The following is a 24,239-nucleotide window of genomic DNA, read 5'->3' on the forward strand; positions in this document are numbered from 1 at the left end:
AATGTGGTCTTCAAATACCAGATGATTTAATATACCGAAAAAAAAAGTTCCTTCCCTTTTCTTATTCTTATTGTCCTTATGCTTAAAGATAAATGCTTAAATGCTTTAAGTTTTAATTAATTAGTTATGCTCTCTTAGTGCCTGTTTGGTATGACTTATTTAAGAGCCATAAGTGCTTATTTAATCGCATAAGCACTTTTTAAAAATTTTTATGGTGTTTGGTTATTTTTTTAGTAGAGTTGTTTTAGCTTAAATAAGCTAATTTACCTCTACTAGCAAAAGCCCAAAATTCAAGCTTTTGGGAGTAGAGGTTAGAGAGCTTTTTCAAAAAATATATAATATAAAAAATATCACACAGTTTAATGGTTCAAAAGTACTTTTTTTATTGACAACCAAACACTCAATGACTTTTTGTCCAAAAACTCTATTGATATAAGCTCTAGTGCTATAAGCTCTACTGTTATAAGCTCTATTTAATAAGTTGTACCAAACGGAGCCTTAGTGCGCGTTTGGTATGGCTTATTTAATGGTTATAAGTGTTTAGCTAATCTCATAAACTGTTATCATAATTTTTGTTGTTGTTTGGTTGTTTTCTAATAAAGCTTTTGAAGTTTTTTTTAAGAGTAATAATACAGCCACAAACTCTTGTACAAACTTATTTTGTACAAACTGACGTAGCATTAATTCATTGGTTGAATGAAAATATAAATTAATAAAAACAAATCATGTAGCCCAAGTGATATTTAATTCAACTAATCTTATCATGTCACATCAGTTTGTACAAGATTTTGTGGCTGTATCATTACTCTTTTTTTAAATGTCAAAATATCTAAAATATCATTTACTTATTTAACAACTTGATTTATTATTTCATAATATAACTTTAAAAACTTGCCTATTAAAGTAATTTCATAAAATTTAAAAAAAAATCTTATTGACAACCAAACAACTAAATGTTTTTTAATAAAAGCTCTATTTACAAAAGCTCTATTAATAAAAGCTCTACTAATAAAAGCTCTACTTGAAAAGTTGTACCAAACGGCTCCTTAGTCTATTAAAAGTAGATTAGGCACCATGATTAATTTGCTGAATAATGTCACTCTTACTAATTTTATTGGTGTGTAATTTCCAGGGAACTCAACAAAAGCCAGTGAGGGAGAGAATTTCGGATCAAGGTGAAAGAGTCCAAATCTAAAATCAACTTGGTAGCATCATATATTACAATCTTCTCCTTATTTTTTTTTCTCTTCTAATCTCTCCTTATTTTTCAAATTTAATTGAAAAAGCTAACTTCATTATAAATAAAGTGAAAAAATAAACTGATTTGATTATCAACAACAAAATTTAAAATTCAATATTGGCCACCCATTTAAAAAGAGCAAAAAAAAAAATCAAGGATAGAATCTTAATCCTTGGATCACCATTAGGTATAGCAAGTTACCAATTATCACCCAGAGAAAAAAAAATTAACATATTCATTTTAATTTTAGGACTAATTTGATAAATTAACATTCTTTTTTCATTAATGTCACCAAGAATATTTTTACAAGAATATTATTGCAAAAGTAAAGAAAAATAAAGGTAAAAATGTCACATTTTTTAAACAGTATGGGTATTTTAAAGCATTTTTTAAAATATGAGAATTAAATGAACACTTAACTCATAGTATAAGAATTAAATGAATATTCACTCTTTTTTTAAATCCAATTAAAAAAATATCTTAATTATAAATAAAGTGAAAAAATTAATTTTAGGAAAAATATCCACCGTCCACCCGTTTTTTCCAACTTTTTCAAAAATACACAATTCTTTTTTTTTTGCTGGAATCCACCTGAAATTGTGTTTTGTTTCACTTTTCCACTTCCGTTTGGAATTCGTTATAACATTACTGATGTCGTAGGGGCAAATCGGTCATTTTAGCAGAGCAACCCCAAACGACGTCGTTTACAACACATTGATCTTCGAACAATTCAATCCAGGCTTGACATAGAGCTTTACTCCAATTGTTTCCAAAAATCCTTTAGAGATCTCCTTTTGTTATTCAACAACTTCGTAATTTTCTTCAGAAAAAGCTCTTAGGGCAAAAGAGCTGACTCTTTTAATTTTCTTCAGTTGTAGCGCTAGCTGCTACTCAAAATGGTTGAAAGGATCCACCCCAAAACGACACCGCGCAACGAACAAGAGCCCTCACATCCGCCGGCGCTCGCGGCTGCAGGAACCTACGTCAACGAACAAGCTGCCACTCGTGCTCCCGCCGCCGCAAATCCAGCAGCACTACCTGCTGCTGCTTCCGTTTCTGCTGCTGCTCGCTGCTTCTCCTCGTCCTCCTCTTGGCCATCGCCGCTGGCATCTTCTACCTCATCTTCTGTCCCGAAGCGCCCAACTACTCCGTCGACGACAAGATCGGCATCTACTACGAGAGAGGCAGCTCGGTGGAGGTCTACTACAAGGACGTCAGCTTATGCGACAGCGTCTGGCCTCAGTTTTACCAGCCGAGCAATAATGTCACGGTTTTCAAAACGACGCTAAAAGGATCATCCATCGAGTTGACTAGCTCTATGCGTAAAGACCTGGTTGCTGCTCAGACGAGTGGCAAGACGGTGCCTTGAAAAGAATGAAGCAGAATTCACCTTGTGAAGTGATGGAAGATGATGACGATGAAGAAGCAGATGACAACGATAATGATAACGATGAAGACGACTCGGGCGACCATAGCAAGGATAGTAAAGTAGAGGAGGAGAAGAAGATGATTTCTTTTGATTAGTTTAGTATTTTACTAAGTTTGGGGGGGTAAAATAGTCATTTGACTAAGTTTCCATTAGTTTTCCCAACGGATTCCAAACGGAAGTGGAAAAGTGAAACAAAACGCAATTTCAGGTGGATTCCAGCAAAAAAAAAAAAAGAATTGTCTATTTTTGAAAAAATTGGAAAAAACGGGTGGACGGTGGATATTTTCCCTTAATTTTATTGTTAAATTGAAATTCAAAACTGTCAAATTGAAATTCAAAACTCAATTTTCGCCACTCATTTAATAAAAAAAAAAACAACAGGAGAATTCTTGTCCTTGCACCATTATGTATACAAAATACAAAATCCCAAATTATTGCAAAATACAAAATCCCAAATTATTGCATAACTGCAGTGGAACTAAATAAATTAGAGTCAGTACTCACTACAACATCATATTTGATTGATCATCACTTGCAAAAAATTATAAATAAATAAATCAGACCTTGGAACTGGATTTTGTAAGATCCGTTTAACAATTAGACGAGGCTCTTCCTTAGGCAAAATACTCATTCTTTTAGTTAAAGATGGTGAATGGGCCGTGTCTGCCATCAAACTAAGGCCCATTAGGGCTCATGGACCAACACGGCACTGCCCACCAAGTGAGCGGCCCATGCCGTGCCCAAATTTTTTTATTAAGGCCCACAACCACGAGTCCACGCATGTTGTGCTCGAGCCGTGTCGTGGGCCGTGCCCAAAAATGGTCCACCAATTTTTTTTTCTTTTTTTTTCAAGCGTACATACTTCGCGTGCTTTTTCAAGCCCACGTGCCTAACATGCTTTGTTTAACCCCACATGTCTGGCGTACTTTTTCAAGCCTATTAATCCATACACTTATTATAATAATAATAACAACAACAACAACAACAATAATAATTATTATAATTTTTATTAAGGGAACAATTAAAATTTCATTATCAATTTATCAAAATTTCACAACTATATATTTAATTTCACAATAAACAATTATAATACAACAATACATAAATTTAATTTCTTAGATTATAGCAATGATTAATACAAATCTAAAAACTCAAGCGGCCAAAATATAAAAATATTCAAACAAATTATTCAAATTTCATTTATTCATTTAATAAATTATAAACATAAAACAATTAGAATATTTTTTTAAACTAAGACTTAAATTAATTTTTAAAAGCCTATGCTTATAAAATATATTAAACAAATTACTTTCAAAATATTTGTAAAATCATAACATTTTATCTATATTTTTCATTAAAAAATTTTACTTTAATATATTTTGGCCCACAGACTATGTGCGAACCCACCAATAAAGCGTGCTTTTTCACGTACCGTACTTTGTCCCATTCTAATCATGTCGTGCTTTGCCCCATCTCTAACCGTGCCGTGTTTTGAAGGCCCATGTACCTAAAATTATAAGCCCGCCTCAGCCCACGTACGTGATGTGCCGTGCCGAATGCCCTACCAAAACATGCTCGTGCTGCACGTGCATGTGCCGTGTCACGTGTCACCCAACCCATTGGCCATCTTTACTTTTAGTACAGCCCAGTAAATGTATAATTTCGAAGAGTTTTTTGAAAGAAAGAAAAAAAAAATTGGAGGAACAAGCCGCAACATAATTAGGAGCTTTGGGAACAATTGGGATGAACATAGCCAAAGGCATTGCAAAAGTGAGTGGTACTGATAAGCTTACCCAATTTTGTATTACACTTTTATTAAGTAGTGTAATACTAATATGTGATCTTCAAATAAAATAAAAGTACAATGTAAAAAAAATAAAATAAAATTAGATTGAAGATATGTCACCTTCAATTGCTACTATGACATGTTAGAAGTTGGACAATTCCTCATTTCTCACTTCTCACAAAAGAAGTAGTTATGGTGCGATATATAGCAAATGTTACGTGCCCTCAAAGTTCTGCTGCAGCCATTGTGCTTGCATTTGCAGCCCAGCATCCCTTAAAGCATTCATGGCAGAATGGTAAAGCCGCTCATCTAGCTTCGTTCCTTCAGATTTCATATCTTGCAAAAGCTTCACTAGCTCTTCAATCTGACTAAGTTTGGAGAAAACCCCAACCATGATTCCAGCCATAGCTCTATCAATAACACCTCCATTCATTCTAAATTCATTGTAAAATTTCACACACATATCAAACTCCCTCGCCCTATTGTAAGCGCTTATAACAGTAGTGTAACTTACCTTATCTGGAGTCACCTTTCTTCGTTCCATTTCCTTCCATAACTTCTCCACCTGTCTCAAGTTCTTAGCCCTGCCATGCATGTCCATAAGGGAATTGTATATCCATACGTTTGGCTCACAACCTTTCGCTTTCATTTTAGCCACAAGCCACATTGCATCTCTTATCCTTCCTGTTTTGCCATACATTGCAACCATGCTAGAATATGCCACAACACATTTATCGAAACCCTTTTGTTGCATCTCTATGAATACCTTCTCCGCTTTTGAATACAACGCTATTCTGCAATATGCATTTATGATTGAAGCATAGGTCACTTGTCCTGGAATGCAGCCCTGGGAGATCAGCTGTTCATAAACCTTGACAGCAGCCCAATATCCTCTTCTTTTAGAGAAGCCATTAACAATCGCACACGAAATGCAATCAGAAATCTTCAATTTTGCATTCTTCATAGACTCAACAACGTCAAGAGTCTTCTCCACCAACCCTTCTTCAATATACATCAAAACGAGTTTCAAACAAACTTCCGGATCCCTCAACATTCCCTTCTCCTCTGCTTCTTTGAATAGCTCTTCGGCTAACTTTACTTCCGTAATACTCGCGAAAGAGCATATCAAAGAAGCATAGATTGAAGGGTCCTCTAAAATACCCTTTTCCTTCATATCCCTAAAGAACTTGAGAGCTTCAAAAGCTCGACCAGATTTCCCTAACGAATCACATAAAATCTTATACATATGAGTTGAAAACGGAGTTGAATCTAACTTCCTACTTTTACATTCAAGAAACAGAGCAGCTACTTTTTCCGAGTCGCCAATTTTATAATAAGCTTCCATAATCTGACAATAGCAACCAGAATCAAGAACAATTCCAGCAGATTTCATCTTCTCGTACACTAAAATTGTGCTATAATACATATGAAGTTTGTTATAACCTCCCATTGCAGAATTAAAAGCCAACAAAGCAATCTCCCCATCAGTTATAAACACTTGAAGCAAAGTGTTAGCAATTTTGAACTTTCTAGCTCTAACGCAACTAGCAACCAATCTAGAACAAGTATGAGCATCAGGCAACACATTATAAATCTTAAAATCTTCAGAGAGTGAAACAATAGAATCCCATTTCTTGGATTGTACTAAGTACCTGATCAGAAGCTTTAAAGTTGATTTCTCTGGTCTAAATTCTGGCAATTTTTTTGCTTCGTTGTAGTAGTCATATGCAAGTTCTTGTGTCTGAGGATCTTTTAACATGCCATGTAAGAAACTATCAAACTTCTTGGCATCTGGTACTGCTGTTTGATGATGAGAGTCTCGATTCAGTTCAATTGTGGGAAAATTGGTGGAAGCATTTACTTGAAAGAATCTATGATTAATAATGGAGCTTGGATTGACTGTTACAAAGGGAAAGGCTTTGCATGTTGAAAAGAGAGTGTGTCTGTAGGATTTTTTCATGCATGTGTAAGTAGTGTTAATCAAAGCCGATGAACAGTCTGAAGAAGAGGAAATGACCATGGCCATTTTTCTGATAAAATTTAAGAAATTAACAAAATTTGATCAATGTAGAGCTGCTGTATGCCATGTGGTGTATGTATACCTTATCCTTACAAGTTTTATAAATATCCAACCAGCCACTTAATAAGTTACACGTGGGAGATTTAGGGACATAAAATATCCAGCCACTTATAGTGCCACGCAGTCTACACATTCTTCTCCATCAGTTTTGTCCAGAAGCCTGTTTAAAGGGATTTTTCAGATTTTTGGCTTGTTAAGAATAATAATAGTAATTAATATTATCAAAAAATAGTACTTGATACTATTATTTTTTGTTTTAATTAAGAACATTTGTCTTACAATTTTTATAAGTACTCCCCTTTTTTTGAATCAAACAATCTCTTTTAGCATTTCTCATTGTATTAGGAGACTACACCTTAAAGAATAATAATATAATTACAAACTCTTTAATACAAACTAATGTGATATCAAATGAATAGTTCAATAAAAACATCACTTCATCTACAAAATTTATTTTTTTATTTTATACTTTTAGTTAACCATCTAATATTTTGTAGATGAAGACATGTCAGGGAGTATAAGAACTTGTAATCGTAACATTTAGTTCAATAAAGACATCACCTCATCTACAAAAATACTTCATATAAGAACTTGTAATAGTAACATTACTCATCTAATAAATACAATCCAAATGATAATTATGTCAGGGAGTCTTGTACACTCCTAATGCACTATTCTCTATACTAATTGCCCATCATGTGTATATGAACATTTTTTGGAACATTTTTATAATTAGTTAAGAGAGGTGTACGACAAGAAGTAAAAGGAGAGAGTAATATGGTCGACTCTAAATGATATGAGACTCTAGACAAAAACGATATTTTAGGTCTTAAAATAAGTCCATAAAAAATATTACAACACTTTCAAGTTGTATCATTCATCCAGCAAACTAAAGTATTGGCTTCTATTAAAAAAATAACAAAATAGTTGTAAATTGAATATTTGGTCCTTGAAACTTAATTTAGTGTAATCCTAAAGATATAGGAAAATTATCAACCATATATCTTAAGTTTACATGTTATAAAAAATACTACAAAAATTTAAAGTTGTTTGATTTTCCAACCTAATTCCATAGTTGTATCAACCGTTCACCAAAACATAAACACCATTAGGATATTTAACGGAGATAAGTAAAATGGTCATTTTACCGAATTCAAGGGAATTCTAAACTACCAATCGTAAAATAAATTTTATCATTTTTCTCTTTTAATTATGGAATCAAATTTAGGGTTGGATTTATTCAGTTTTTATAAATTAGGCTTTATGATAACTTGTGAATTTAGTTTGATTATGTAAATTTTTAAAGACAAGCTGAGAAGAAAAATTATAATTCGTTTAATTAAGAAAAAATAGAGTTTAAGACAAGTGTATTTAATTGAATATTTGTATTAAAAATAGTTTTTTATTTTTATATTTTATATTATTATTTAAATATCTAAATTGCCCTTGTGGTATTATTAATTATAAACACCGGTTAAGATTTGGGTAGATGGTTGATACAAATTACAAAATTAGAGTGAAAAAAATTTAAACTTTTGTAGAAATTTGAATAATAGAACGAAAAGTAGATGACTAATAATTTTTTTTTTTTTATCATGTCAAATCTCTAAATTATCTTTATCATGTTATTACTGTCTAACGAAAACTAATCATAATATTTTTTATAACAAGATAATTTAAGAGAAATGACTAATAATTTCTCTATGATACATATATTGATGGTGACCTTTCAAAAGAAAACCTCGGGGTCTTGTAGTAGGCAGAATTTTAGATTGTACTACAAAATTCATGAATCTAATGTTCAAATAATTAATTTAAGATTGTAATCAACGTTAAGGTTATAATAATTTAAAGGAAAACATCGTAAATAAGAAATTACGATTACTTTAGTTTCAAAATACTGAATAATATTTGAAAACATAAACTGAGTAATGTAATAGGAAATTCAAGAGACGTATGCTTTCGAAAATAGAATGAATTCTCGAATTTTTTTTTTAAAAAGGAAAAAAAAAGTAGAAGAAATTTTATGAAAGCTGATGAACAGTTGACGAAATTAAGCAAAATAAATGAATAATTAAATGAAGCGGACCTTGTTAAATTTTACATTCCAAATGAATTGAATAATAAACTTTTCCATTCCTGCATGTCTTTTCGGTTTCCAAGAGGCTCCGTAAATTGTGTTAAGTAATGAAGGAGCAGTAGGAGCTATTGCATTTGCCACGGTGATCACGACTTTCCCTGTTAAAGCAGCTGTGAGTGGGAAAGGAAAAGTAGAAACTGAAATTGGGGCTCCAAAATGAAAATGAAAGAACAAAAAAGGCAAAGGAAATGGAAAACTTTTGCTGTTTAGTCTTTCTGTTTTGCTACAGTCTCTAGGTAAACTCATGCATCTTTAATCTTTAGTTAGTGCTCGTACGAGGTGATTCCTTGTCTCTTCCATTTCTTTGCTTTCTAGCTAAGTAACTTCCTTTTTTTTTTTGGGGGGGGGGGGGGGGGGGGGGATTTAAAGGGTGGTAATAAAATGGGTTTTCAGCACTGTCATCGTTCATTTCAAAAAGATTAAACTATAAATAAAACACTGTCATTGTTTGTTGGTTGATGAAACAGGAATCACAGAGTGAAGAAATGATGGAAGGTAAAGGTTGCAGCAGCAGCTCGAAGAAAGCAGTAGGCTTCGCAGGACATACAGTGTTTTCTTGGTCTCTTGAGGATATTTTCAGTCAAAGCTTTTTCAAGGACCAGGTTTTAATATTTATTTCTCCTGGTTTCTACACATGTTATTAGTGTTGTTAGATCAATTTAATCCACTTGGTGCTGTCAATATTCTGTTCTATTCTTGGTAGTTAGCACTTGTACATTGTTTTTATTCAGTATTTTACTTAGTGTTATTAGCAACCATCCCTTCCAATTATATTTATATATTATGTTCAGTTGGTCATTTTAAGTAATCTACTGTAAATTGATTCTAGCGTTTTTGTTATTAATCATCATTATCATTATTCTGTTCTAAATTTAAAATTAGAAAGATCCCAATAAGCATTTGATGGAATGCAGCATTTTCTTTGACTACAAAAGTATTCGGAAAATCAATGCTATTTTGTGTTTGTTTTCTGTTCACTTGTTGAGCTTATTGACTGACAAGTTTTAAGCAAGGTTTCTTTTATTTATGAACACTTACACATTCATTCTGTCACTTTGGCTTTGCTATTTCCCTTAAAGATTGTAGCACTAAGGCTACAGATTGTCAAATGCAAAGTGCCGTTAATTAAAATTATATTGTGGTATAGTTGAGTTCATGCAGCCAATAATTTTATTGATGTTCTATTTTAAACTGCATCTCTTTCAGGTGGAAAAAATCCCAGAGTCTTTTCAATCTGTTAAGCAGTATTTTGGATCATTTGTTTTCCCTTTGTTGGAAGAAACGCGTATGCAGTTGCGTTAAGGCTTGGAGGCTATGCGAAGAGCACCTTATGCTCAAGTAATAGCTTTTGAGGAGTTAAAGCCCTATGGAGCAAATCAATATGGTATTGAGGTTGATTACTGGAGGAACACAATCAGTAACAGTGGCAAGGAGCCTTACAAAACATTGCCTGGTGATATTTTAGTTTTAGCAGATTTTAAGCCTGAAAAGGTTTCTGATTTGCGAAGGGTGGGAAGGACGTGGACTTTTGTGTCAGTTACTACAGTTCCTGATGATGAGGATGAGAATAAGAAAGAGAATCGTTATAAAGTTAAGGCCAGAAACAACATGCAAGTCCGTGACAGGACAAAGAAATCATTCTTTTTGATTTACTTGACCAATATACTTCCTAACAAACGAATATGGAACTCCTTGCATATGCGTGGAAATTGGAAGGTTATTACCCAAGTTTTAGGCACTGATTCAGTGGTAAGTGTTTGAGGATGAATTTGTAGGTTGTGATGCAATGACATTAGGATTACCTATATTGTTAGGTGTCCTGTTATCCATTTGGTGGGAGAGGGCCTTCAGAATAATTGCATTTATATTTTTGCCAGCTGATATTAAGTTATTTTCTTTTTTTTTCTACTTTGAAATTTTCAATCTTTTTATGACAGGTTGACGAAAGGTGTGAACTCTGTTCTGTGCAAAGAAAGGGCCAATGGGATGAGAAATTTGGTCCAAGTTTGTCATCTACCCTGAATGAGTCACAAGTAGGTGCAATGTTGGCTTGTCTTCGAAGACTGGATTGTGACCACAGGTCTGGTGTTGAACTTATATGGGGGCCTCCAGGGACGGGGAAAACTAAAACTGTTAGTATGCTGCTCTTGACACTGTTGAGAATTAAATGCAGAACCCTTGCTTGCACCCCAACAAATGTGGCTATTACAGAATTGGCCTCTCGTGTTCTAAAGCTAGTGAAGGAATCATATAAAAGGGATTCTAGAAGCAACACCTCAATTTGTCCCCTTGGGGATATTCTCTTGTTTGGGAACAAGGATAGACTTAAAGTTAATCCAGGTTTTGAAGAGATATATTTGAATTATCGTATCAAAAAACTTAGAGAGTGCTTTGCACCGCTCTCTGGTTGGCGGCATTGTTTTTCTTCCATGATAGATCTTCTCGCAGATTGTGTTTCTCAGTACCATATTTATGTGGAAAAATTGAAGGAGAGGGAAGACTGTAATGTGAATCAAAGTGAAGAGAAAGAATGCAGGAAGGAAACTGAAGGGAGCAAAGGGGAGCGCAAGCCATTTCTTAAATATGTGAGAGAGAGATTCAAATGTGCTGTGGTTTCCCTTCGGAACTGTATTTTTATCTTTTGTACCCATTTGCCCAAATCGTACATTTCGGAAAATAGTTTTCAAGAAATGGTTGCTCTTAAAAGTTTACTTGATTCTTTTGGGAATTTATTGTTTCAAGACAATGTGGTTTCTAAAGAGCTGGAGAAACTTTTTTCACATTCAGTAGATGAAGGTATCTCTTGGGCATTTGTGCGTAAAAGATACCTGTTGCAATTACACCAGAGGAGAAGTGAATGTCTTTCTGTTTTAAGAAATCTTTGGAATTCATTAGATGAACTTAACCTTCCATGTACTACAAGCAAACTAGTACTGGAAGATTTCTGTTTTAAAAGGGCTTCTCTGTTTTTTAGCACTGCTTCAAGTTCATATAAGCTGCACTCAGTGGAAATAAAACCACTGAACTTTCTAGTTATTGATGAAGCAGCACAGTTAAAAGAAAGTGAATCAACCATACCTCTACAGCTCGCGGGTATAAACCATGCCGTTCTTATTGGTGATGAGTGTCAATTACCAGCAATGGTTGAAAGCAAAGTATGTCAATTTTCTTATCTTTCTTTGTTTCCTTCTAGCATTTTTTCTTTTTCTGTTTTAGGAGATTTAGTTTTGAGCGTGCTGATTTCTATGCATGTGAAGTTTTCTTCTCAGCTTTTTGGTTTCCTTTTTTGGTTATTTCAGATTTCTGACGAAGCTGGTTTTGGAAGAAGTTTATTTGAGAGGTTGACCTCATTGAATCACTCAAAGCACCTGCTCAATATACAGTACAGAATGCATCCATCAATAAGCTTATTTCCGAATTTACAATTTTATCGCAACCAGATCCTAGATGGTGCAAATGTTAAAAGCAAAAGCTATGAGAAGCAATATTTGACAGGGACAGAGTTTGGCACCTATTCTTTCATTAATATTATTGGTGGAAGAGAAGATTTCATTTACCATAGTTGTAGAAATATAGTTGAGGTATCTGCAGTGATTAAAATACTGCAGAAGTTGTACAAAGGTATGTGTTGTAGGAATCTTTTGTGCTATCGTTTAAAGATTTGTTTGATTTCTGTTATTGACCTGTCAGCATGATTTAAGGGCTTGTCTTTGTCAAAACAAGATAATTTTCACAATCTTGTCAAAAAATTTCCTTGCAATAGCATCATTCAGCATCTGTTAGACTATTCATTTTTTATTTTGATTTGACTTGCCGACTGAATGTATGTGGAACTTGTTTCTTTGATATTTTAGATATTTCGTTGCTAATCAAGCCTTTTGTAATCCTTTTGCTTATGCACCCTAATTCTGTGCATTCATAGGACTGTAGGACAAAATATTTGTTTGATGGAGTTAACTAGGATATTTTATAATTAATTTATAATTGAATTGTAGAGCAGTTTCCTATTGTAATGGTCAGTCTTTACTGATAGCGTGAATGCTTGACCAAAATCTTGATTGCACCATATCAATTGCTTTGTCAGGTATTATTACATTTACCTAGCATTTAATTCAGTTCTATGAATGAAAAGAAAAGGATGTTGATTTCTTGTGGATAATGCTAAAACTCTTTGTAATTATGTTTTCTGACCTATTCTTTTGATATTCTTGGTTATCTTTATACTGCAGCTTGGGTTGGCTCAAAACAGAAGGTCAGCATTGGTGTAGTTTCACCATACACTGCTCAAGTAGTCGCAATTCGCAAAAAAATTGGATTTGAGTATGAGAACAAAGATGGTTTCACTGTAAAAGTGAAGTCAATTGATGGATTCCAGGGTGGGGAGGAGGACATTATAATTATATCCACTGTTAGGTGTAATACTGGTGGATCGATTGGATTCATATCCAAGCCCCAGAGAGTTAATGTTGCTCTTACAAGAGCTAGGTATTACTTTTATGTAAAATCATATGATATAATACATTTTGGTCATTTTAAACATCTTTGGTTAATACCTGCTATCTCTTTGACCCATTCTAGGCACTGTCTTTGGATTTTGGGGAGCGAAAGAACATTAATTAGTAGTGAATCTATATGGGGAGCCTTAGTATGTGATGCCAAGGCACGTCAGTGTTTCTTTAATGCTGATGAAGAAAGGAATTTGGCCAAAGCAAGACTAGAAGTCAGTAAAGAGTTAGTCGAAATTGGTGCTGAAAGCCTAACCTCCACAAGTCAAGGGGGAAAGGTATATAGCTTCAGTAATTAGTAGTTTTACATTCTTTACTTATCACTTTTTCCTACTGTACCTAGTTTTATATTTTTTTCAGTTTTTCTGTGGTTATTTGTAGTGATACCTTATTTCCCTGCTCATGTTGTTAATTACTTTATTTTTTTCCAGCTATATTGTAAACCTAACTATGAGAAGACAACTTTGTGCTATGATAAAGATGGAGAAACTTACTGGGAAGGAAGGTCCACAAAGGGGCTAACTTTAACCTTCAGGAAGATGCTGAGATATTTGCAGCAATAGGGATTCCTGATTCTGCAGTCAGATGTTTTAATGATTTGGGGAAGTATGAAGGAGCAGGTATGATTTTTAGCATTAATTAACAGTAATCTGCTACCTTTATGTGATATGGTTCTAGTGTTGTACTTTTTTATCTATCTTAGGAGATTTATCTGTCTGGTGGTCTATTGCTGATATATCTTGCAATATTGGAAATTTTGGTCTATTGCTGATATATCTTGCAATATTGAAATTTGGTGTATTCAGATTCAGCAAAGTAATAGCTCAGAACAAAAGTTTCAATTGTATAAACTTTTCAGAAAACAAGCAGCCACTAACAAGGCCATGCTTTCTAATTTTGGTGCACAAAGTTAAACAATTCTGCAGTTTATTATTCAGCTATTTTCAATGAAATTATGAGTATTAATTTTTTTTTTCCATTTTTAAAAAGAAAATTTCCCACTACAAGTCCAAATTTCTGGCATTTTCTTCTGCTATTAGCATGATTTTTTGGTAATCTCTTTTTTCATTTTTTTCCCTTTTCTGTATTCGAAGTTCTCCAAAGAACAATACCAAGTTCTGCAGGCTTGATCTTTTATTTTCTTTTATTTGCTGAGAACTCCATAATGCTCCATTTTATACTAGTTGAAAAAATAAATGCACAAAGAAAGAGGAGTTTGAGTTTGAGTTTGTTAAAGCTTTTCGTTCTATAAATTTGATACACAAGGTTTTGAACTCTTTAGGTCGCTTTGATGAGCTTCTGATGTTGGAAAACGGATCAGGGAATTTCATGGAAGCAGCAAACATGGCAGTACTTGAAGGAGATATTTTTCTTGCAACTGATTTGCTACAGAAAGCTTGGAATTTCAGAGAAGCGAGTAAGCTTGTTCTCAACTTTGTGTTCTCCAACTCTCTTTGGTCACCTGGGAGCAGAGGTTGGCCCTTAAAGCAATTTACACAGAAGGAGGAGCTCTTACAAAAAGCAAAGTCACTGGCAAAGAATGACTCAAACCAATTCTATGAATTTGTTTGTGCAGAGGCTGACATTTTATCAAATGATCACAGTAACCTGGTCATGATGAATCAACAGTTCATTGATTCTAAAAGACATCAGAATATCAGAGGTGAAATACTATCGTCTCGAATGATTTTGGACTTCCATCTTCATTCAAATGCCTCTACATATCATTGGGAAGATGAATTGGTTTTGAACCTTACAACATATTCAGATGACAGAATTTGTAAAAGCCAGGTTTCCATTGAGACGTTCGTCTACTTTTGGAACTGCTGGAAGGATAAGATTGTAAAGATTTTTGAGTATCTAGGATGTCTCAGAGTGCAGCAGGATGTCGATGGCTATAGAAGTTATGAAGACTTTTGCTTGAGTTATTTCAGTGTGTGGAAGCATTGTAGTAATCTGGATACCACCTATCTTTTGCTGAAGTCTGATGCCTACTGGGTTAGAGAACTGAGCAACATGTACATTCAAAAGAGAGGGCAGCTGGTTTCTATTGATTTGCACCAGCTTGTTTCTGCTGCTCAAAGCTATTGGAGTACAGAGTTACTTTCTGTTGGAATCAACGTGTTGGACAAACTTGAAGCCCTGCATGAGCAATCAATCAAGAATTCACTTTCTGTGCTCTGCCAAAGCAAGTGTCTATCTTATATCTATGATGTGGCAAAATTTCTTCTGGACTCTGAGTTCCTCTACCGCCACTGGGATGATGTTAAGACACTACAGAAATTTGTTGAACTGTCTACTGAGGATTTTTTTCGTTGCATATTTCCTCTGGACTGGCGAGAATCTTTGAGCAAGGATATGATTTCTCTGAGGCAAACAGAGGTTTGCAGGAGTATACTTGAAGAAATTGTTTCTGGATATGTCACTTCAAAGTCAAAACTATCTTATGGGCAGATTGGACGCATTGCTGTGATGATTCTTGGGTCTGGCAAGCTGCACAATGGGTTATATAGGAAAGTTGTAGAAAGGTGTGTTAAAGATTCACCGTGGCAGGCATTTCTAAAGTGTTTATCTCAGAAGATGGAAGCTGAATATCTGCAGCATCCTTCAGAATCTAATAATGAAAGAGAGTTGTATGTTATTCAAAAGCTCCATGGAGCACTGCTAGATACTTATGGAGCCAACTGGAGGAAAGAATATGACTACATGTCACCTGCTTATTTCCTATATCTTCTTGAGCGCCTGTTGATTTTGATGTCTTGCTTCCAGGGGTACATCTTTACTACAAAATCATCTTTTGTTGATTGGCGTATCTACCAGGAACCGCATACCAATCCAACTGCTAGCTTTGTCACTGATGTGTGGCAATCCTTTGGTGATGTGCTTGATTCTATATTCTTCATTGTTCAGCATTTCCTTTACAATGAGAAGGAAATGATTGAATGGATCAGTAACTCTCATAAAAATGTGAACGATTACCATTCACTAGTGGTTTTGAGACTGGTTGTCATAATATGTTTGCTTCATTTGAACTTTGGGAAGTTTGGAAGTTCACTTCGTGATTTGCTTGGAAGGAAATATGTTAGTCGCCTATTGCCATTGGAATTCTGTGATGCCCTTCGTAAAATAGAGAATCATAATTGTCTGAACGTACATGAGATTTCTCAGGCATTCAAGAAGATTGGCAATCCTCTTGTAATAGCTAGCTTGGGAAAGAATTGTTCACAATTTTTATGTCCAGATGCAATCTTTGTTAACATGAAGGTAATGAAAAGCACGGATGAGATATTCGAAATTTTGTATCCAAAAATGGAAGCTTGTCAAGTTCAAGTTGGAACGAGTAAAGATGTTCCATCTAAACGTCCTGCTTCCCTCCCTGAGGACACGGATGCTCAAAACATGAATGACAATACCTTGGTGATGAACCTTGATCAGCTGTGCAAAGTTTTTGAAGCATTGAAGATGGTAGATAATGGAAACAATGGGAATTACAGGCGCAGTGTTAAATATCAAGTTGGAACAAGTAAAGATGTTCCATCTAAACATCCTGCTTCCCTCCCTGAGGACACGGATGCTCAAAACAAGAATGACAATACCATGGTGATGAACCTTGATCAGCTGTGTAAAGCATTGGAAGCATTGAAGATGCTGGATTATGGAAACAATGGGAATCACGGGAACAGTGTTAAATATCAAGTTGGAACAAGTAAAGATGTTCCATCTAAACGTCCGGCTTCCCTCCCTGAGGACATGGATGCTCAAAACATGAATGACGATACCTTGGCAATGGACCTTGATCAGCTGTGTAAAGTACTTGAAGCATTGAAGATGGTGGATAATGGAAACAATAGGAACTAAGGGCACAGTGTTAAATGCCCCAGCGATTAAGGTACTGCCAAATTTGTTTTAACAATACCTCATGACTTCAAGATGAAGCATGTGATGAAATGAGCACTATAATGTCTGTTTGTTCTTTGTTGATTAACAGGCAAATATGTAGATAAGTATTCAACTATACTTGCAGCCAGAATGCTAGAAGAATCGAAACAACTTTATGCTGCACTTGATGGTAAGTGTGTGATTCAAAGATGTATGGTTTTTGTCATTGGATTCCATTGTTTCTTACTTTGCATAATCTTCAGTAGGCTGAAACTCGAGGGACTGCATTCAGGAATCTGAAGTCTAAGGATATTGATCTTTCTCTTAGACTGTAAATAATGTAATATAAATCATGCAACTTAAAAAGAAATTTGTGTGTACTAGCTGAGAGGTTGAGACATTTGCCACTACCCTTTTGTAGAAAAGAAACTTTGCAATGTAATATAATTTAATCAATTATACATAGTGTTGTTTCAAATGACAATGCAACACAAATGATATTTGTCACAACAAATTTACTTTGTCTAGGAGATTGCGTCTCATCCTTCCAACTACCAAATGAAAGTTGTATACGAACTTTATTTCATCCATGAGAGAGTTTGTTTATCATCTATTATTAACTCTTCCTTATTTTTATTTATCACCTAATTATATACAAAAGTCTGTCATGATTGACGGGCACAATACCATTGGTTGTCAATCTGCACTACTAAGGGTCTGTTAGTTAGATTAAATGTTTGAAGAATTTTTTATTTGTTTTAAAATATTTTTAAAATTTTATTTGTTATTTTTTCAACTTAAATCTGGTTATTATTTGTACCTAAAATTCCTATAAAATCTTAATTTCAGCCCAGCTGTTTTGCCCCCTACAAGGCAGATGCTTGGCGGCTAAGAAAACTTTATTCAGGATATAAATTCTATAATCTTAACCCAACTAGGAAGACACCCTCTCAGCAAGAATTCTCAAAACTGTACCTTATGGCATAAGGATTCGTACTACCCTCTACAAGTGAGATTCCTAAACCCTGTCAATTAGGTTTTTCCCTCAAAGCCTATAAATAGAGCACCCCATGCACTATCCATGTACCCCTTAAGAACCTAACAAAGACCTCTATCGCAACTTACCTTTAAGCATTCACGAGCAACTTAGCAATCATTTAGCAGCTTAAACATCACCTAACCAGCAGCCTCTTCAACCATCCATTCTCCTTATTCGAGAAAAACTTTTTCTTGAACAAAGTCCCCTAATTTAAATATTTTTTAACCTCAAGAGACCTTAAACCAACCATCCTTGTCATCCCATCAACATTAAATCATCTTTCTTGGATTAGAACCATCCTTCATTCTCAGACAAACTCCTTAAACCTTCAAACACGACCTTAAACCTCAAGAAATTGTTATGGTAATATTCTTGATTTGCGGCCCAAATTTCTTTTATTCTTGCAAACCAACGTTAGAACAACCCTTAGACACCATTCAATTGCATATTTTAGGTTGCCATTACCCCAGAATTCCAACTTTACACCTTAGATCCCATTAGGATATTTTTATTTTCCAATTTACTGCCGTATTGGTTACAAGGGAAGTTCTTAACTCAATTTTTGATTATTCACTAGTGTAATGCTCCCACGCTACTACTCCCAGTAGGTGCCATTGCTATTCAAGCTTAGATTTGCTATTTGTCAGATCAATGCTTAGATAATTCTTTGGACCTTACTCTTTGAACTATAAATAGAACGGTGGGTTCACATACCATATTCAATCCAAGTTACAAATCATGCCCAAATCCTATTTTCAGTTGAAAGAATTGTTTCCAACCAATCTTGAGGCGACATAAGGATGGATGTCTTGCCAAAACAATTATCAACTATTCACGTTTGAATATATAAAATAGAACTTTATAACTTTTATGTGAATGTAATAGGTTTGAAAAAAAAAAAAAAAGAATATCTGCATATACTTAATTATTATTATATATAGTCATTATATCTATCTATATCTTTTTTTTAAATTATCATTTCTATTTTTTTAACATTAAAAGATGTTTTTTTTTTCTTTTTTTTCGTAGTTATTGTTTTAGATTATGCTTGGCCCAGCCTGAGGGCATGTTTTTTAAGCACTTGGACTGAACTCAAGCTTTAACTAAAAAGTTAGGCTTGGCCACAAAGGCCTGAGAAATTTTTAAAAATAAAAGATAATTTTTTTATTTCAATAAATTTTTTAGCATTTATTTAACCACTCCATAGTCCATAACATATATGGAAAGTTGTGAATCGATTAAGCCTAATTTTTAAAGCCTAACCTTATAAAAATAAAATTTTATGAACTATAAATTGATAAAACATAATGAAAAAAAAATGTAAAACATAACATCCAGGCTTCTAAGGCTTGGATGAAAAAACCAACCAGGTTTTGCCATCCCAAATTTAGAAATAATATTAATTAATTAATAAATTAATTCGTTATCTTTTAGGTTTAGGTGGCATGATTCAAGGCTAGTGGGGACATACACGTGATCCCACAAATAAGGTGATTATTATTATTATTTAGATTGATTATAATAGGTATTACAATCATTAATTTTTTGAAAATCTAAATAGAAATAGTTACAGTACATTCAGAAATCTACCGACTCAAACTCATGTCCTCAACTTTAGATTTATCTAGTTACAAGTTACGGAAGGAGGAATGAGAATGAAAATAGTGGTCCCGACATAAAATTAGAAATATAAAAACAATGGGAATAAAGTTTTCATTCTTTGAACTCACCATCTTACCCTAATGAAATTTCATAATTTCACTTTTATCCTCAATTAAATTATCATCATCGTCATCATTCGTCATTAACTTTGTTGTTATTCTTATTATTATCATTGTCATTATCATTATCATTATTATTGTTATTATGAATATCGTCATATTCATCATCATCGTTACTTTTATTATTGTTGTTGTTGTTATTACAAGAATAATATTTATTATTATTACTAACAGTAATTTTTAATAATAATAATCACAATAATTATAAAACATGATAGTAAAAGTGACAATAATTATCTAAGGGTATTTTAGCAATTTAAAACAATTTATTACTATTTGAAAATAAAGTAAACACATCAATAAGAATACATGTTATTCTGATTCTTACAAAGTAAACAACTCGATGTTGTATTTGTTTATAGTGAATGAGAATCCAGAATTAGAAACATTAATATTGATGTTGGGAATCAACGTCATTGATGTTGTTTACTTACAAAATGAAAGGGATAATGAGAATGATAAAAGCAGTGGACTCCACATGTATTGACATAATTTTGTCAACAATTTTGATTGACGCAGTTTTATTATGTTAAAATCTAATGAAATATTATCAAAATGACTTGAAATTTTTATATGTGGTGCATTTACATGTCCATTAACATTATAAAAAAATTCAGTGTTCTGACTACTATCAAATTTAGACTAAATTCTGAAACTCATGTTTTCTTATAAAAAATTCAATTTCTACCGGTTTGATTTGAGTCATAAAAATAATAGTCAAATTTTTTATTGTAGTGTTTTTGAAATATTATTTCAAAGTGCTGCAATAGTTACTATATTCCTAATTCTCATGTGCCTGATGGTCGGGTCGTGACAATTACTAATGTAAGTATTACCTATTCTCTTGTAAAATATTGTTTTGAGTACAAAATTGGTTAGGAGTTGAGTTTTTTTGTCTCAAGCTTTTAGTTATGTAAATGGGAAGAAAGCTTGTACTAAGTCAACTTTTAAGAGATTTAAGACTAAAGGGCTTCAAATTGAAAGTTTTTGGCCCCATGTTACCATGAAGATAGTTTCCATGGTGTTTTCACTTGAGGCTTTAACAAAGAGTCAGCCTAACATTGCTCTTAAAAAATTTATATACCTTGCAGCATTTGGTGTCAGCTAACTTGTATTGGGTGCATGTGTATGTTTACAATATTTGGTTCCTAATGTACTATTTGCTTCAAATAATATCCCCACTCTCTAACTAGTCTTTTATTGAAACAGAGCCCGCTTCAAAACACATTGAAGAGCAGGGGCTTGAATTTCATCAGTTTGCTTTAACTGTTTTTTAATACGCAAGGAATAATTTCAATTTGCATTTCCAGTGCACTCTGTTGTTGTAGTTTACTTTTATTTTGCATTTTTTCTATTTCATTAATAATTTAAAATAGTGGTCTAAACCACTCATCTCTTTGCATCAAGCTGTCAAGTGTTTGGTTGAATTTACAGTTTGATTATGTTTGGAAATGGAATAGTATATCTATGCATGAAATGCCCATGATATTGAAGTCTTCATTTTTGTTCCTTTTTTTTATTGTGCTTAAAATTCTTATCATTTTCTCTCCTCTACTGTACATTTGACGAGTGTAGTAGGTATGTACACCTATTTTTGGTTATTGGATTCCAGGCCATTTTTGGATGCTTAAAATTGTATAAATGTTTAAATGTGAGTAGTAACAGAAGATGTTCATGTCAATTCTTGTTACTTCAAATATTTTACTTGCGGTAAGCTTCTTTGATAAAAAAATAGTAAAATGTTTGTTAAAAATTTGTCTTTTTTAATTTTTCATGATGCTATAATTCAGGAGTGCATATAAAAGATTTGCAGATACAATATTTGAGGGCATGGTGAGCAAATGAAGAGGAGAGAATAAAAGAGTGGTGGTAATCGGAGGAGGCACTAATCGGTGGCCCCTCGCTACTAAGACTCCAAAAGTGATTTACTGCTAGAATTTGGTGGACTTTGGTTTTTGGTCCAAGTATTTGGCTGCTGGTGGTTACTTATATTAGGATATTTTGTAAAATGTGGGATTGAAGTAGTTTTGAATACTTCAACCATATAGTTTGTACGGTTAGATGAATATTGTAGTTTGAATACATATAAATTTCATTTTTTTATTTATTGATTTTTTTAATTATAGGTATTATGTTTTGTATTTGTTTTAGAATAACAAATTTTATTTATGAAATTAAATTTGAAGAATTTGAGAATTTGTATTGTTATAAATATATTAATTGAAAATAAATTAATATTAATAAAAATAATAGTAATAATAATATTTTGAAATAAAATTTCATCGAAAAATATTAATTTTCTTGCCAAAGATTTCAAACATGGTGTGAAAATTCAAATAATATTGAAGTTCCCAATAAAATGTGGTGTGACATATATATGACTATTAATAACTATCATAAATTCATGACAGGAAAAATTTTGTTATAAATGAGGGACATTGACATAAACGACGAATAGGTTGTCTGTCATATATCCCTTTTTATGACAATTATTTCTCGTAATCTATTGTCTATTTTCCGATAGTGGAAATTGGGAATAAGAAATAGAAACTTGATTCTATTGGGAAGAGAAGTAGGTTGGGAATCAAGTACTTTTTTCTTGAACTCAGCATTTTAACCCTACCCAAATTTCATAACTCCTCTTTTGTCTTCAATTAAAATTTTATTATATTATTATTTTATTGTCATCATTATTATCATTATTCTTGTCATTGTTGTTAATAATAAAAATAATAATGATAATAAAAGTAGATAAAATAATAATGATAATGAAAATACTACTAATAATAACAACAACTACTACGACTACGATGGCAACGACGGCGATGATATTTTTATTATTATTGCTACTGCTAAAAATAAATTTTTTGAATAATAATAATCATCATAATAATTATAAAAAAATAATAATAATGACATTAATTGACTAATGACATTTTAATAACTTAAAATAATTTATTTCGATTCTAAAATAAAGTAAACACATCAATACGAATATATTCATTTTGATTCTAGTTCTATAACTCAAGTAAATAGTTTATTCTGATTTTTATTCCTCACTCACATTTCAATTTATTATAATTTCTGGTTATTCTAATTACTAATTAGTAAACGCGCGAATAGAAGGGGTTGATTACTTACTGATTTCTAATTTCATGCCAATTTGCCTATGGTAATTATCAAAACAGATGGCTGGATGGCACGTGTTAGCTAGCTGATTGATTTGAAGGGTTTTAGTTTCTTCGTGTTCACACATGATACGAGTCTAAGCATTTAGTGATGCTCAACAATTAAAAGATAGTACCAATTAATTCGAATTCTATCCATTGAATATATTCTACGGATTTAGTTGCGTGAATGTGAATATGTTCTGCATTTTGTGACTAGTCTAGTAAGAGATAGTAAAGCTGTGATTCGGATGAGTTTTCGATTTTTTTTTAAATTTTGTCTACCAAAATAATCAATAAATAATGAAGAATTAAAAGATGATAAATAATTATCATTGTTGACAATATGCTGTATATGTTTAATTACAAAATATAATGCAACAAATATGCAATAAAAAAAAAATCCATTGAGACCAGCCGACATAATTTCATAGCGACCCAAACTGCTATTTCTATATTGAGGAGCAAACTTTTTTTTTTTTAATTTAATGAGAAATCTAGTGCAATATAGGGAGAATAGAGTCCCTCATGCATGAGGGAGTGTGTGTTCTCATATGCATGAGGGAGTGTGTGTTCTCATTATGCTACGTGGTCCGGTGGTGATAATATGTTGTCCCGAAGCTAAGAATAGTTAGGATCTCAATTTGAATCCCAACTAGTGGGACATTCATTTATTAGATGATATAATACTGATTTATTAGTTATAAATTAAAATCAAAATATTAGAATGTATAACACTATTATAAAGATTATTATAAGATACTGCAATCATAAGTAAGGTAAACAGAAAGAGAAAAGTAAAGTAAAAAAAAAAGGAGTGACATCAAAGAGAAAGAAAAGAAAAGGGGTAAAAGTTAAAAATTTAAGTTATTATTTTATTAATAATTCTATATTATAATAAAAAATTTACTGGGACCAATTTGGATTGATTCTATTATGAAATAATTCAGTTTTTTATTCTCATATCGGAATATATCTATTGGTTAATATTAAGGCAGGAATCGAATATGTACCCTAAAGAATATGTTTCGGTGATAAGAATTATTTTATTTAAATCTGCAGTAAACTATATTTTCCTCACTTACTTCCTAGCCGTGCTTATGATATTATATTTTAAAACCAATTTTTTAATATTTTTAAATTGTTTTATCTATTTTAAGGAATATTAAAATTAATTTTAAGCGCAAAAATAA

The 24,239-nt window shown here is 32.8% G+C and overlaps 2 protein-coding genes across 2 annotated transcripts; one reads left to right on the forward strand and one right to left on the reverse strand.

The window, feature by feature from the left end:
• Positions 1-4,413: 4,413 nt before the first annotated feature.
• LOC102614221 (pentatricopeptide repeat-containing protein At5g13770, chloroplastic-like) lies at positions 4,414-6,532 on the reverse strand. The gene has a single exon (XM_006470826.4). The coding sequence runs from the start codon at positions 6,479-6,481 to the stop codon at positions 4,670-4,672; it is 1,812 nt and encodes a 603-aa protein (XP_006470889.2). The 5' UTR covers positions 6,482-6,532; the 3' UTR covers positions 4,414-4,669.
• A 2,507-nt stretch (positions 6,533-9,039) lies between these two features.
• LOC102613717 (uncharacterized ATP-dependent helicase C29A10.10c-like) lies at positions 9,040-14,602 on the forward strand. The gene is made up of 8 exons (XM_025096135.2): positions 9,040-9,277; positions 9,882-10,424; positions 10,613-11,830; positions 11,975-12,296; positions 12,905-13,160; positions 13,254-13,458; positions 13,612-13,800; positions 14,463-14,602. Exons 2-7 carry the CDS (start codon positions 9,990-9,992, stop codon positions 13,741-13,743), a joined length of 2,568 nt encoding a protein of 855 aa, XP_024951903.2. The 5' UTR covers positions 9,040-9,277; positions 9,882-9,989; the 3' UTR covers positions 13,744-13,800; positions 14,463-14,602.
• Positions 14,603-24,239: the final 9,637 nt, after the last annotated feature.

Source organism: Citrus sinensis, chromosome 8, assembly GCF_022201045.2.
Source record: "Citrus sinensis cultivar Valencia sweet orange chromosome 8, DVS_A1.0, whole genome shotgun sequence".
Taxonomy (NCBI): Eukaryota; Viridiplantae; Streptophyta; class Magnoliopsida; order Sapindales; family Rutaceae; genus Citrus; species Citrus sinensis.

Coding starts and splice junctions, on each gene's coding strand:
- LOC102614221 (XM_006470826.4), bottom strand. CDS start 6,481: ATGGCCATGGTCATTTCCTCTTCTTCAGACTGTTCATCGGCTTTGATT.
- LOC102613717 (XM_025096135.2), top strand. CDS start 9,990: ATGCGAAGAGCACCTTATGCTCAAGTAATAGCTTTTGAGGAGTTAAAG. Junction 12,297..12,904: donor ACTGCAGAAGTTGTACAAAG/GTATGTGTTGTA, acceptor TTTATACTGCAG/CTTGGGTTGGCTCAAAACAG. Junction 13,161..13,253: donor GTTGCTCTTACAAGAGCTAG/GTATTACTTTTA, acceptor GACCCATTCTAG/GCACTGTCTTTGGATTTTGG.